Source organism: Azolla caroliniana, unplaced genomic scaffold (genome assembly GCF_043228905.1).
Source record: "Azolla caroliniana isolate FFs.n. ecotype wild unplaced genomic scaffold, voAzoCaro1.0.p SCAF_11, whole genome shotgun sequence".
NCBI classification, from domain to species: Eukaryota; Viridiplantae; Streptophyta; class Polypodiopsida; order Salviniales; family Salviniaceae; genus Azolla; species Azolla caroliniana.
The window spans coordinates 16769203-16783107 of NW_028230446.1; the positions used below are offsets into that span (position 1 = coordinate 16769203).

At 36.7% G+C, this 13905-nt stretch overlaps 2 protein-coding genes across 3 annotated transcripts; one reads left to right on the forward strand and one right to left on the reverse strand.

Moving 5' to 3' along the window:
- The first annotated feature begins 997 nt into the window (after window positions 1–997).
- LOC147858112 (non-functional NADPH-dependent codeinone reductase 2-like) lies at window positions 998–4861 on the forward strand. The gene is made up of 5 exons (XM_087326817.1): window positions 998–1149; window positions 1337–1518; window positions 1938–2178; window positions 2772–2951; window positions 4380–4861. The coding sequence occupies exons 1-5, from the start codon at window positions 1036–1038 to the stop codon at window positions 4602–4604; spliced, it is 942 nt and encodes a 313-aa protein (XP_087182943.1). The 5' UTR covers window positions 998–1035; the 3' UTR covers window positions 4605–4861.
- Window positions 4862–5639: 778 nt separating this feature from the next.
- Window positions 5640–10674, reverse strand: LOC147858113 (putative protein phosphatase 2C 59). 2 transcript variants are annotated; one of them, XM_087326819.1, is made up of 9 exons: window positions 10541–10674; window positions 8525–8582; window positions 8224–8339; window positions 8035–8133; window positions 7789–7947; window positions 6810–6896; window positions 6639–6730; window positions 6256–6330; window positions 5640–5941 (listed from the first exon to the last, which is right to left on the reverse strand). In XM_087326819.1, the coding sequence occupies exons 2-9, from the start codon at window positions 8575–8577 to the stop codon at window positions 5774–5776; spliced, it is 849 nt and encodes a 282-aa protein (XP_087182945.1). In that variant the 5' UTR covers window positions 8578–8582; window positions 10541–10674; the 3' UTR covers window positions 5640–5773. The 2 variants fall into 2 exon arrangements, with proteins under 2 accessions (XP_087182945.1, XP_087182944.1); XM_087326818.1 differs by having other exon boundaries at window positions 8212–8339.
- Window positions 10675–13905: the final 3231 nt, after the last annotated feature.

The following is a 13905-nucleotide window of genomic DNA, read 5'->3' on the forward strand; positions in this document are numbered from 1 at the left end:
TGTTCTTTGTGGATGAGCTTGTGTGGCTGTATTCTTCAACAACTTTTCCTGATGTCTCTTTCAGCTCTAGCAAGAAAAGTCCTAGGCACCGTTGGTCCTCATATATCCATTACCTTACGTAGCGGGCCAAAGCCTTGTTTAAAGAGGCAATGGTATCTGCCTCCAATTTCATAAAAGACACTACAGTGACAAACATAGTAGTTCTTCGGATTCCACTCCTTGATGACACAATTGGCAGATTCTTTCGTCTAGAGGTATTCGTGTGTATAGATATTTGCCCGACTCAATCTATAACTGATGTGACGAAGTTCGCAACTGCCCTATCACACACACGGCGCAACGCATAGGATAGATGGTATGTCCATATAGAAGGTGGCTTGATGATGAATCCATCCTCCAATGTGTGTAGAAGTGGTCTTATAGCGGGCCATCTTCGTAGCAAGCGATATTATTGGGGCTGATCCATGTTATATATTGTTTCCCAAAATATGAAACATGGCAAAAGGGCAGTTTGTTGGTATTGTAATGTATTGTATTATTGTTATGAGGAAAGAAAGAGAATGGGTATGGATGTATGCATTCGCGAATGTTTTCAATCATTCTCGTAAGAAAAGCACCCTCGAAGAATGATAAATACCATACTTTTGGATTAACTATTTATTATGTGGTAAATAAGCCTAAAAATGGAGAAAAAAAAACAAGAAAAAACATTTAAAAAATGGGAAAAAAAAACACAAGAATGTTTCTAACGTATGAAAACGAATGTTATGCTAGACGAACACGAATTTTAGAGAGAGAGAGAGAGACCATTGGAGCTTTTTATATGACCACCCCTACCTCTGTGTAATTTAAAAAAGAGAGAGAGAGACAGAGCAGCAGCACCATAGCCGATCTGGCTCTCAGCCCCTGCTTCGCAAACCTTATTGCGACCTGCACTCAAAGTATAAGTAGACGAAGGAGAAAAAGAACACAAGCCTGCTACTGATGGACAGCCGGGCAATCAATGTAACTCGGATACTGACGGGAGAGAGAACCATGCTTAACACAGGGGCCTCCATTCCATTGCTAGGTATGGGAACAAGCAAAAGAAGCTCTGATTCTTCTGCAACTTACCAAGACAAGAAAGAAGCCATCCTCACAGCCATCAAGGCGAGTCATTTCATTCACTCGCTCATTCTCTTTCTTCATCATCATCTCACTCCATCACCCGCCATCACCATGACAGCATGACCATCATCATCATCATTGCTCACCATCACCATCACCAGAACTATCCATGTGAACGCTTGGGTTTTCATTCATTTATTTATTTTGTTTGTTAATTTTGTAAAAACAGGTTGGTTACAGACACTTTGATTGTGCCCCAGTTTATGAGAGCGAGGAGTTTGTTGGGGCAGCTGTGCAGGAGGCAATCTGTTCAGGACTAGTGGAGAGAGAGGAGCTGTTTATCACCACTAAGCTTCACTTCACCGACTCATGGCCTGAGGGAGTCCTTCCAGCCATCCACACATCCCTAAGGTATATATATATATATATATATAGATATGAAGTTTAGTTCATTCGCAGAAAGTTCTAGAGCTGATGTCAAGGAATGCATATATAAGTATATAATTCAGTGGGTGTTTCTTGCAAGTATGTATATATGTATATTTGTATATGTACACATTTTTAATGGAAATCCTCTGCCAGATTTCTCGCGATTCTTAATGCCAAGAATTCTTGTCCGAACAGAAATTGGATTCGATTCCTCATCAATCAAAAGAAATTGATTGAGTAGATATATTAAATCATTCCTCATTTGTGAGTAAATTTGTAGGATGTGGAACTTGCTTCATTGTGTATTTATATATAGGTATGAATTTACGTAAGCTTGGTTTTGCTTGGTTTTGTTGACCATGACTTTAGCACATTCACGTTGATTGGTCATATTTTTGCAGGAAGTTGAAATTAGATTATGTAGACCTTTACCTGATCCATTTTCCAGCTAGACTGAAGAAAGGAGACGCTCGCCTTCTAACGGCTGAGGAAGTATTACCTCTTGATCTCCAGGGAACGTGGACAGCCCTGGAAGGCTGTGTGGAGCAAGGCCTTACCAAGGCCATCGGTGTCTGCAACTTCTCATCGAAGAAGATTGCAGATTTGCTCACCATTGCTAAGATACCACCAGCTGTAAACCAGGTAAACCAAGCACGATGAAATAATTTTTTTAATTCATCTTTAGTTTTCTATGTTTGTATTACGGGAAGAAACTCTGAAAATACCCTGATTTATCTGGTCCTTACTAATGGAGAGCACTTAGGAGTTTGCGAAACTCTCCACAACACCTCTATGTAGTAGTAAAGTTTGTATTACAGAGGGTATTCTGGTAAACAGTGGAAATTTTATGAGTATTCTAGTAAATTCCCAGAGAGTTCATTCTATTTTGGTACTTTCTCCTTCTCCTAGTTCTGTTAGAGAACCACCATTTTGAGCATTATACCAGTTTTTCATTTTTGTATAGCATCTTATCACCAGTCACCGTTATTTCTCCTTTGGTCTCATTGTTTCTGAGTAATTGAAAACGGTATTCAGATCATTTGAAGAAATCCCATTGATTTGGGGAATGGACTGATGCCCTTTTTAACAGATCCCGTCTATAAATTCATGGAAATGGGTCTGCGAGGACATATTTTAGGTGTGCTATGCAATAATGTGATAGTTCCTAAACAAAATTTGGTGCATTTTTACATGTATTCATTTCTCAAATTGTGGTGTTATTGTGTTAAAATCAGGTGGAAATGCATACAAAATGGCAACAAAAAAGATTGAGGGAGGTCTGCAAAAAAGCTAATGTTCAGATTACTGCATTTTCTCCATTAGGGTCCCCTCTGAGGCGCAATGGCTCTATTTTGGTATTGGAAGATCCAATCATCACAGACATAGCAACCAAATATGGCAAGACTACAGCTCAGGTACCCATGATTCTCTGTAATTTTTCAATGGCGCGAAATGTACCTCTTTTCCTGGTATTCATTTTGTGTGTTCAACTGACCCTGCCTGCTGGCCTTGTTTGTTAGAAAGGGAAATCTGGAGTTAAATCCGGAGATGAACTTAATTAGGGGTGAGGGGAAACTATGAGTATATATATATATATATATATATATATATATATATGTAGATGCAGCATTTATAACATATATACACACACGGTGGATCAGAGTGACAGTGGATTAAATAGAGATAATCTAGACCTTATCATCTCAGTGCAATTCGTGAAAGCTATGATGATATAGTAAGAGGGGGTGACGACTTGAGTATCATACTAAAGATAACACTTAGAAGGTTGAGCTCATATGTGTATGCCTTATTCGCACACCGAGACTTGGTGCTTCAAAGTATGAATATCCCTTCTTAGGAAGGAGGCAGGGTCCTAGCTCTCTCTATTGACAAATAGATAGTTTGGCACCTCTTCTATGAGGTTTTCTATCTTAATCCTCCCTACGTGGGCCCACATTTCTGTGGTCACATACAAATCTTCTATCTTGATCCAAATATAAGACAAAGAAAAACATAGTATTCAAAAGGGAAATCAACTGCAAGTTACAAATCTTCTATGTACTGAGAAGCCATTGTGGAAATCAACTGCAAGTTGTGATGGTTGTGATTGGGTTTCCAATGAGGGTTGGAAACATGGTTGTAACAAACAAAAACATAGTTCTATTAATTCATTAGAGGCACATTAGCTGATTAATCGATTCAATAGTGATACATCTCTTCGATTAATTGATGCATTAATGGATATTGTGCTATTAGTCGTTCCATTAAGGTCACATTACATAATTGATCAATGCCTATTTCATAGTTACCATCCAAATGCTGATATTTACTTACAGAGAAGACTTCTTAAATTGACTCTTGACATTAATCAAGAAAAAAGTGTGGCATTTTGGCCCATACAACAATAAACAGTTAGTAGTATATTGGCTAATGCATAAAACAGTCAGTGGCATTTCTGGCAAAGCAGCGAAAAGACTGGCATTTTGAACAATTTTCTTTAAATATACAAATAAAATACACATGTGCACACTCCACAACTTTATATTGCAAGTGTTCCATGTTCTATTTCTTACATTAAGAGCACTGCCAATATAAAGTTGCATAAAGTGTATGTGTGTATATATATTACATACATTCACTCTCTGTCTCTGTCTCTCACTGCCTGTCTGTCTGTCTGTCTCTTCATGGGCCAATTTTGGTCTTAGAAAACATTAATCTCTCTCTCTCTTTCTCCCTCTCTCTCTGCAACTTTATATTGCAAGTGCTCCATATTATATTTGTTCCATTAACTTTGAAAAGTTGCATGAAATTAGGTATTTTAATAATTCATTTATGTTTCTCAGATTGTGTTAAGATGGGCGTTAGATAAAGGAGTGTGTGTCATCCCGAAGAGTTACAATGAAGAAAGGATGATCGAGAACATGCAAGTGTTTGGTTGGAGCCTTACCAAGAAAGATCATGAGAGGATTGAACAAATTGAGCAAAAGAAGAACATGAGTGCTAGTTTCTTTTGCACTACAAATGGCCCATTCAAGACGGTTGAAGAGTTTTGGGATGGAGAGATCTAGACAGAGGCCTCAAACTCACTGATGTAATGAGGATTTTGTCTTTGAGTCATGATAAACGCTTGCAAATTCTTGGTCTCAAACAGCACAATAATTTGAGACATTCATATTTCACATTTTCGGTGTGACCTTTGATTGAGAAAATTGTCAAATTTGCAAGTAAGAGACCTTTGTGTTTCCTTCTAAATGTAAATAAGAGACATTTGTCAAAGAAAGTAACCTTCTGGACAAACAGATCCAAGAAAGGAATTCTTTGTTGATCTGAAGGCCATTCCTAGCATATAAAAGGAATTTGGAACTTGTCCAAAGGGTTTAGTTGCCCTTATAATGATGCATGACAACATAATTGGGTTGCATCATACTTAATTATTTTGAAGGAACCTTTCTGTAATTATCAATAATATAAAATATACCAAAGGCACAATGAAAATGTTCCTGATCTTTTTTTATCAGAATATGGTACTTCTTTCTGGTTATATCTAAAGAGCACAAAAAGAGATACAACGTATATTAAGAGACGTTGTTATATCTACTATCTAACAAATTAGAATAGCACTTATTTTTCCAATATATTAGGTGTCCATGTCAAGATATTCTTGAGGAATGGAAGAACGCACTCTATAGAATTTGTAGGAATCTTTTGATTTAAATGTATAGCAACTCCTAATTGCTTACTCTTCCATTTACATAACAATTTTCTTATAGCATAATTACTACACAAAACTCAGTCCATTTTTATTGGTTTGCATATATTAATAACCATTCTCAAAATTGCCTGACTTTCGAGTTTCTCCAACAAAAACATAATAGCAAAGTACAGTTTGTTGGGATCGAACAAGAACAATGCTCAACACGAGTATGAAGTCTTGTTAATCAAGTTACCGTAACATGGTTCTTGTTTGATAGACATTTATTTGTCAATTTACTGTAGTATATAGAGAAGATAATACGATTATGTTGTAAATTCATCAAATAGCTTGGTTTATGTACAAATTTAACATATAAAGAGAATTAAATTTACGTCTTGCCATAATGAGATGCGTGGGATAGATGCACTAATATTTACAGCTAGAAAAAAGAAATAACTTGAATATCAGGATGAGATGAATTGCATATGATTTACCACGTTTTTTTTCTGACATGGTAACATGCAAAATGTTCGCAAGGGTAAGTTAGTCGAAATCTTCAATCAATTGGTTTTTTATCTGTTGTGAGTGATGGTGGAAACGAACGACGAGACAACTGATGTTATCAGCACTTCCCCTATTGAATGCCGTCTCTGTCAAGCTCTTGGCTGCATCCATGGCATCTGAAATAGATTCTACTATTGACACAGCATCCTGAATCACATACATTAATATATATATACACGTCATATAAATAACAAACAGATAAATAATAATAATATATGCATACAAAATATAAATACAAATATGAACAGAAATAGAAATTATTACATAAAAGAACACATCTTTAGCCGATTAGGCTGGATAGTTTATCTAAGGGTTTATTGATATATAACAGGTTTAATCAATCCTACTTGCATTTTCCTTTCATATTTTTAGTCTTCCTACACTCTCTAACATATGCATTTCCCCTTTCTTGGGAAGAAAACAAGTTTTTTTCTACATGCGCAAATGAATGAAATACTAACCTCATTTGTAACAACATCCCAAACACCATCACTAGCAATGACCAGAAATTCAACCTGCTCGGTTATTTGTCGTTCCTGGCAACACACAATGGAAACTCTAAAAATCCACACGTGCAGAATTACTGCCTCTTTACGTCACTTAAATTTTCATAACATTCCCAAGAGCTACTGAATGATGCTACTTAACTTCAGCATATCAAAAGCCTAAATACTACTAGAATATAAGTTTGGGCCAAGATTCTAACTCAGATTGTCATAATAGGTTTACCAAATATTTTTAAACAGGATGAGAGACATGTTTATAATGGCTAATTATTAACTTTATATTCTTTGAGGTGAATGATATCACAATGAGCAAGCTAGATTGAAAAGTGATAGATCACCTGAATCTCAGGGTCAGCTACAACAAACTGCTTTAATAATCTATCACCAAAGGCTCTTGACAATGCAAGTACGCCACCCACTCGCCAAGTACCTAGAGTAAGATATAAGACATCAACCTGCACGTAAAATCATATTGTAGAAATGAAACTGCAGAAGGTCCATACGCTAACCTCCCCATAATATTATGCCTCCAGCATCTTCAATACGCTTGCGCTCATCTCGCCTGTCTGGCTTGTGGTCATTTGACAGAGGGACCGCTGCAACAGTAGTGCAGGATGTTGTAGTATACTTAAATTGCTTCTGATAGTTATATATGATAACAAAACAGATGAAATACCAACCAAATTTAAATAATGATCGTTTCAGCTACTTCAATATTCAAGATCCACATATACACACACAAATGCTAGAGACATCAATTAACAATACTACTTTTCTTTCAAGACGATCACAATATAAACAGGTTTTAACACGATAATGTCAAACTTAGGAATCTCACTGATAAGCTGGTTGAGGAATGGAAACATGACAAACACAATGAGAGGGAAGCTGACAGGGGAAATGAGGGAGGAGAGCAGAGCATGTCGTGACAGGAGCTAAGCCACCAATCCATGGGCGTACTTTTGACTGTGTCTCTAAAATACAGTTCAATGTAGATACTGAACATGAGGAAGAAATTATGGAAATTATGGAAAAGAAAAAGATTAATATTTCTTGTTAAATTCAGGTTGGAATATGTTCCACTGCTTGTGCAGGCCCCTGTCAATTCCCTTGAGTTTCGGACTTGCTACTGTACTCTCCAGGCGGACTCTTTAACGCTCTTATGGATTGAGTTCAATTCTTCACATATGTTCTACTTATTTATTGAAGATTTAGTATCAGGCTCTTCCATTGAGATTTCCATGCCATTCCATGCATACATGGGCAAAAGTTCCTAAATGTGTAGTTTCACATGTACATCCTACCCCTATACCTCAAAATACAGGCACTTGTATCCCCATCCTGCAAACCAAATACAGGAAAACCAATGATGTGTCACAAACTTCCAAACACTAGACATTGAGCAGAGGTTTATCCTCTGGTACAATCAACATGTATCTGTATATGTACATACATATACATGAGTTGTGCAAATGTATCTATGCCCACCTGCTCCACCCAGTGATATTACAGCTCTAGAGTCTCCAACATTAGCTACAAGTAGACGATCTCCTACAATGATTGCTGTTGAAGCAGTTGAACCAGCATCATGACTCTGAGTTGTAGAGGCTTGCAAATACTCCAAGTCTGTCTTCTTAAAAGTCTCCTCTGTCAATACAAAGTTTAACATCAATAATTACATAAAAATGCAAATTTAACAATGTCAAGACAAAAATGAATAAAAGATGATCAAACCTATTGCAATGTGGGTGTCAGTAACAAACTTGGGATGCTTGATTAAGTTTTCAAAGAGTTTATGCTTCACATATTTTGCTGCATCTGCTCCAGCATGACCTGGTTACCAAAATAGAATTCTTTGCCACATCCTTAATTAAGACAGGTAAAAACACATGCATATGAATAGTTATTTACCATCAAACACACCAAACAATCCAATCACTTGGCCATCAACTTCCGAAATCTTGGCATAGACGAAATCCTCCATTGAATTTCTTAAGCCTTTCAGACTGGAGTATCCAAAGCTAACTTTCCCGTCATTACTAGAGCACACAAACCCCACAAACAGAGATACATGAGTAGGAGAAATATAGCCACTAGTGACCTGGTATTCCAGATATTATACATGATTTTTGTAGTTCCTAAACAAGATGAAAAAATTTACCTTTGTACTGCAGAAAGCTATATAGAAGGATAAAAGAGGATATTACTGGTAATGAGACGGTACCTAAAACCACCACCATGACTGTCAAATGTTTCTTGCATGATCCTTTTATGCATTTCTTCTGTAATATTCCAGTTTATTATGTTAAGTACAATTTCAGTGAATTGAATCTCTCCCTTACATTCATCATGTCAATAAAAAATATCTGACAGCTTGCTCTGACAATATGATTTGGATAACTAAAACTGGACTACCTATGCATTTTCATTATTCCTAAACCTGAAACTCATAATGCCCACATTCTCTATATACATGGTTCGAGAAATACTTTATATTTTGCACACAGAACAGCAGGTGAGCTTATGTTAGGAATGCATCTGCATGACTCCAATAATTTACAGGGATGGGGAAATAAATTATTAGGTTGCAACAGGACAATGGATATCAACCAGGAAAGTGGATGATTTGCTATGGATGATAGTTTTATAAAAAAATTATTATATGATATTGGGATAAATATATATTATGCCTTTCTATGTACAAGAAAATTATGGTTTCATAATCATTTACAAGGAAAAAAAATAATGATATCATTTACCTCAGAAGCATGGACATGCATCTTTGAGAGTTGTACACCTTCTAAGATGTTGTTTGTTAACAGCAAGACAATGAACCATACAAATATATGCTTACAGCATACAAAACTAAAGATTTTAAATATATTAACCTTCATGTACGTGTGTATAATGTTTTAGATATCTAAGAAGCTCTAATATCATAAGACAGATTGTAGTAAATGCAAAGAAGAAAAAACATAGAGTGAACCTCAACTATAGTCTAGGGGTCAAACATATGTAAAAGAACAAGATATAAGCTTGTGTGGAGGCTGACAAGTATCTCCACTAGGTATTATGGCAGTAATAAAATTTGGTTTACCTTCATTATCATTACAGAAATAACTATTAAATTAATTTACAAAAACTCTGAAATATACAACAACTTGTTCATATGTTTGCTTCCATTAAGTCAACGAAGATGTGGCAGATACAATAGGGCATTATCAAGATAATTGTGCATCCTTCCATGGTTTTATATACCAACTACAATCCGTTGAAATATTTTGTTTTCTAATCATGGTCCTCCCATATTTTGACATTTCATGTCCATTTGATTCTTACCAAGATTCAAGAGAAAATACATTTTGGGATAGGATTTCATGTTGTGTGCAAAAGCTTTGTGGCCAGGCCGCTGACCATATAGGGCATGTGGTAAACAGAAATTGCCTACCATAGGTTTCTAAATAATCCCAACAATAATTAAATAATTAGCTATAAATATAAAGTGTTGTTTTCACCTTAGGCAAGTAAACCTGTTCAAGACATCTACCAAAATACCAATGTCATAGTAATCACATGTCTATTCTGTTACTCTCTACATCATAATTCAAATAGCCAGATGGTGGGATATCTTGATTGATTTCTTGAATATTAGGTTATGATCTAGGCTCATAGGGCATGGGCATTGGGATTTTTTTTTTCAACAATCTTGAGCTTTAGAAAATTCTCCATTGTCTTTAAGCAATGTGCCACAATATGGACTTCGAAGAACTGATGTTAGAAAAAATGGCGAACTCAAAGATTTGTTTTCAAAATGCTGCAAACGAAAAGCCCTTCACAAAGATATTTATAAATATTATGGATATTTTTGAGAATCAGAAAAAAAACAATTCAGGGTCCTTCTCCAAATGTGAAACTTCATAATGAATTGCAAAGCTTCATGAGGGACACTACCTTGGTGGATTCAAAGTCTAAGAAGTCCATATATGTACACACAATACACATACATATATCAACACACAAACACACACATATATACATGCATACACATACATCTACACATATAAATACATGAATACGCATGCATCCATACAGGCATAAATACATGCATACACATTTTTGCATATAAATATCCAATATGCATAAGGAGATAGCAAAGTACAGATCTTATATGAAAAGAAAAGGAAATCTTTATTGAGAGACAGAAAGACAGACAGAGTTCAGTGAGTAACCCGGAGAGAACCTGAGAAGATTAAGGCCGCCCTCTCTTCCTGAATCTACCAAACCACAAAATCTCTTTCCTTCAAGGAGGTCGTTGAAAGACAAGCTCCCTCTCTCTCTCTCTCTTTCTCTCTATCTCTCTCTCTCTCTCTCCCTCTCTCAAAAGAGCTTCATAAAATGGGTCGTCGTAACTTTGATTTCAATCTTTTTTTCTGAGTGTTTGTTTGGTTGCTGAAAGGATGATGATTGACTCCCATTTCACCCATCACCATCACCATCACCATCACCATCATGACCCCCAACTCCATTCCAATCCCTAGCTATGGCTATGGTAGGGTAGGATTGGGGGCACAGGTTCGATTCACACTCACCGCATCACAATACAAATGCTCGCCTACACCATTTACCGACTCGACAATGGACGACAGACATACCCATTCTATATCGTGGGGGACACACCACTTGCCTCATGCCCTCCTTCCTACCTACCTCTCCAGCCGATACGGGCATCCTCAGAGGGGGTCATTTATGTACTTGACCGCCACCCCTGCCACGTACCACGCGAAGAAACGCTCGTGAGAGCCTCGAGGGGGGGACCCCGGATCTCTACTCGAATGTCACGGAATGCACGGGGACTCGTAAATTAGGTAATATTGTATGTACGCCACGAATATTGATTGAGTTATACTAAATCTGGCATCGATGGGCCAATAGCTTAACGTTTGTCTCATGTTATGCATAGTCGATAACGCATAATAAGAACATGCCTTTGGTGCTTGTTGTTGGTTGTTGGACACTTGACTTGTGATTACGGCCGACAAGGCTAATTTTGTAAATAAACTATAAAGAGTGCATCAATACTTACATCACTTATGGTAGTATATCAATACACTTACATTAGAAAGGGAACAACAATGACTAAGAAGTGAATGTATGTGCTAGCGCGCGCAAACACACTTGACTATACTTCAAATTATATTTTTACAAACCATATTAAAAAACCTCTTAAAGGGAAGAGAGAAACATAAGTAAGATAACAAGTTGATACCATTAAAAATTGTTGCATTCTTTATCCTACCTATAAGTGACCTCGTCTTGCAATGCGTGACTAGTCAGATGGTTTCAGCTTGATGGGAGTGTCTCACTCGGATTCGTAGACAATGTCATTTCTATCTCCACTGTTTGTTCCTACTATGAATGTATATACATACCTTCATATTTCATTGTTATTCAAGAGTCATTAATGCATTAAGTGTGGTGCCCTAGAGCATCCATTAATATGTTAATGTTGGCATTATAGTGTTGTTTTCTCGAGTAAGTAAGAGTCTTGAGTTAATCGCCTGTGATAGACAATAACAATAGGAATTAGAAAATATAATACCAACATATGATGTTAAATATAATATGTAAAATATGATAGTTCACAATTGGGAGGAAGTAACATATGTGTGAATTTTTTTGTAGAGGTATTACAATTACTATGAGATATCCCTTTAATTCTTGGTGACTATGTAACTTTATGGCATCAACCTTAATGGTGACTTTATAATATATATTATGGTGATACAAATGTGACATGCCATGACTGAATGCCTTACATGAATTGTGGCAGATGTCATGATGGTAACATGATGGCAATCAACTTGATTACCATGAAAATGGTGGGTCTGGTGTTTCACAAATTAATGAAAAAAATACAGAGATACAAAATGAAAGAGAGAAAGATGAACAAATATATCGGTGACCAACAATTTATTGTGAATGATTATGGAAAATTCGAGGAATGCACATACAGTTACTTTGACTAGAGCAGAGCATGAATCAAGGTGATTGAAACAAGGATTAGGTAGAGGCCTCTGTTGCAACTCATGTGCTCCTTATAGAGTGAGGTCTAACCCTAGAATATATCCTAAGGTTGCTTTATATCATAGGTTGTTTGTTCCAATGTCTAATCCATCTACCATATGCAATGCACCTCCCTTTCCATTGCCCACATATGTGAGGGTTGTTGGTGCTTGTTCCCAACCCCAGATTGTCCCTCCCATGCATTTTATTCACATCAATTGCAACATCCATCTCCGTCTTTGGTATAAAGAACTTTCCTCTTTCATCTTTGCGTGAACACATCGTGGAGCCTTTAGTCTTCCCATGGGTGATGTTTATTCTCGAGGATTCAATTGCAATTGCTTAATATGCAATTCTTTTTAGGGATAAAATCTCATTACACGTTTTATATTTTCGTGTAAGAACTATCGTATTTGTTAATGCTTGATTTTGTCCCACACCACTTGGCTAGCTAATAGTGTCTAGGAATCTCTCATTAATCTTTCCACATTTATATTGTTTCGTTTAAATCAAAATTACCTTAATATTGTTGTCCATGTTTATATTCTCCTTCAACAACTAATGCACTAGGGTGACAATGCCCTTCCAAAGTTTAGAGACAAGGTAAGGTCCATATATTGTTGGGCATTGGTGGATAGAAAGACCTTTGTGCGTCTCAAATGTCCTAAAGCCTCTAAGATTCAATATGATCCATATGGAAAGGCACCAAAATGGAAATGAAAATCGACAATTTGTGTGTGATCCGTGCACCTCACGTAAGAAACCTCTATATATCGATGAAGTTATTCCTTCCCTTGATGTTGTTTGCAGAATCTGAACAGACGTATTCCCTCTTGGTGGAGAACCGCGCTAGGGTAGTTGTCAAATACCCTCGAGCCTCACACTCGCTTAACGATTACATGTGATTAATGCTTATGTCTCTCTCACACTCACTCTCTTAGACAAGTAAAAATCAAGAATATTTTATTAAACCCTTTTCCTAAGAGGTCTAGCATCAACAAGGAAGAGAGATTAGTGTTGATCTACTTAACACTATCAGTAATCTCTCTTAAGCTTATGATTACAAGAAAGAAGAAAGGAAGCTTCGAGCTCTAATCACTTAAGAGAACTTACAAAATGAGGAACCCTTACAAAGACATCCTTGTGTGGTTTATGTAGGTTTTACATAGTGGGTGTGACCATTTCACACTTGGCTGCCCATTGGCTTATCTTTCCTTTGTTGGTTCTTACTACATCCCCTTCATGTGTTCATTTAGTTGCTCGGTAACCTTGTTGATGCGCTATTCTTCATGACCAAGACTTGATGCCTTCCAATTGCTTAACAAACAACTCAAACAAGGTATCCTCTCTCCACACACTATAACATAAGTTAACAGAATGGACTCCCTCATCAACACAAACAACATGTGAAGCAACTTCCATATTATCACAAAAGAACCCCCCAAATTCTTCTAAGTTGAGTTTTGATTTTTTGCTTCTTTTTGTACACCTATTTGTGAGCATTTGCATTGTCACACCAAGGAAGTGTAAATGCAACAAAAA

Bases quoted from the DNA above. Each gene is read 5' to 3' on its own strand.
- LOC147858112 (XM_087326817.1), top strand. From the start codon at position 1,036: ATGCTTAACACAGGGGCCTCCATTCCATTGCTAGGTATGGGAACAAGC. The intron at 2,179-2,771 runs GTAAACCAAGCA...TGTTAAAATCAG, and splicing joins TACCACCAGCTGTAAACCAG to GTGGAAATGCATACAAAATG. The intron at 2,952-4,379 runs GTACCCATGATT...TATGTTTCTCAG, and splicing joins ATGGCAAGACTACAGCTCAG to ATTGTGTTAAGATGGGCGTT.
- LOC147858113 (XM_087326818.1), bottom strand. From the start codon at position 8,577: ATGCATAAAAGGATCATGCAAGAAACATTTGACAGTCATGGTGGTGGT. The intron at 6,331-6,638 runs GTGATCTATCAC...GTGTGTTGCCAG, and splicing joins TAGCTGACCCTGAGATTCAG to GAACGACAAATAACCGAGCA. The intron at 5,942-6,255 runs GTTAGTATTTCA...TATGTGATTCAG, and splicing joins GGGATGTTGTTACAAATGAG to GATGCTGTGTCAATAGTAGA.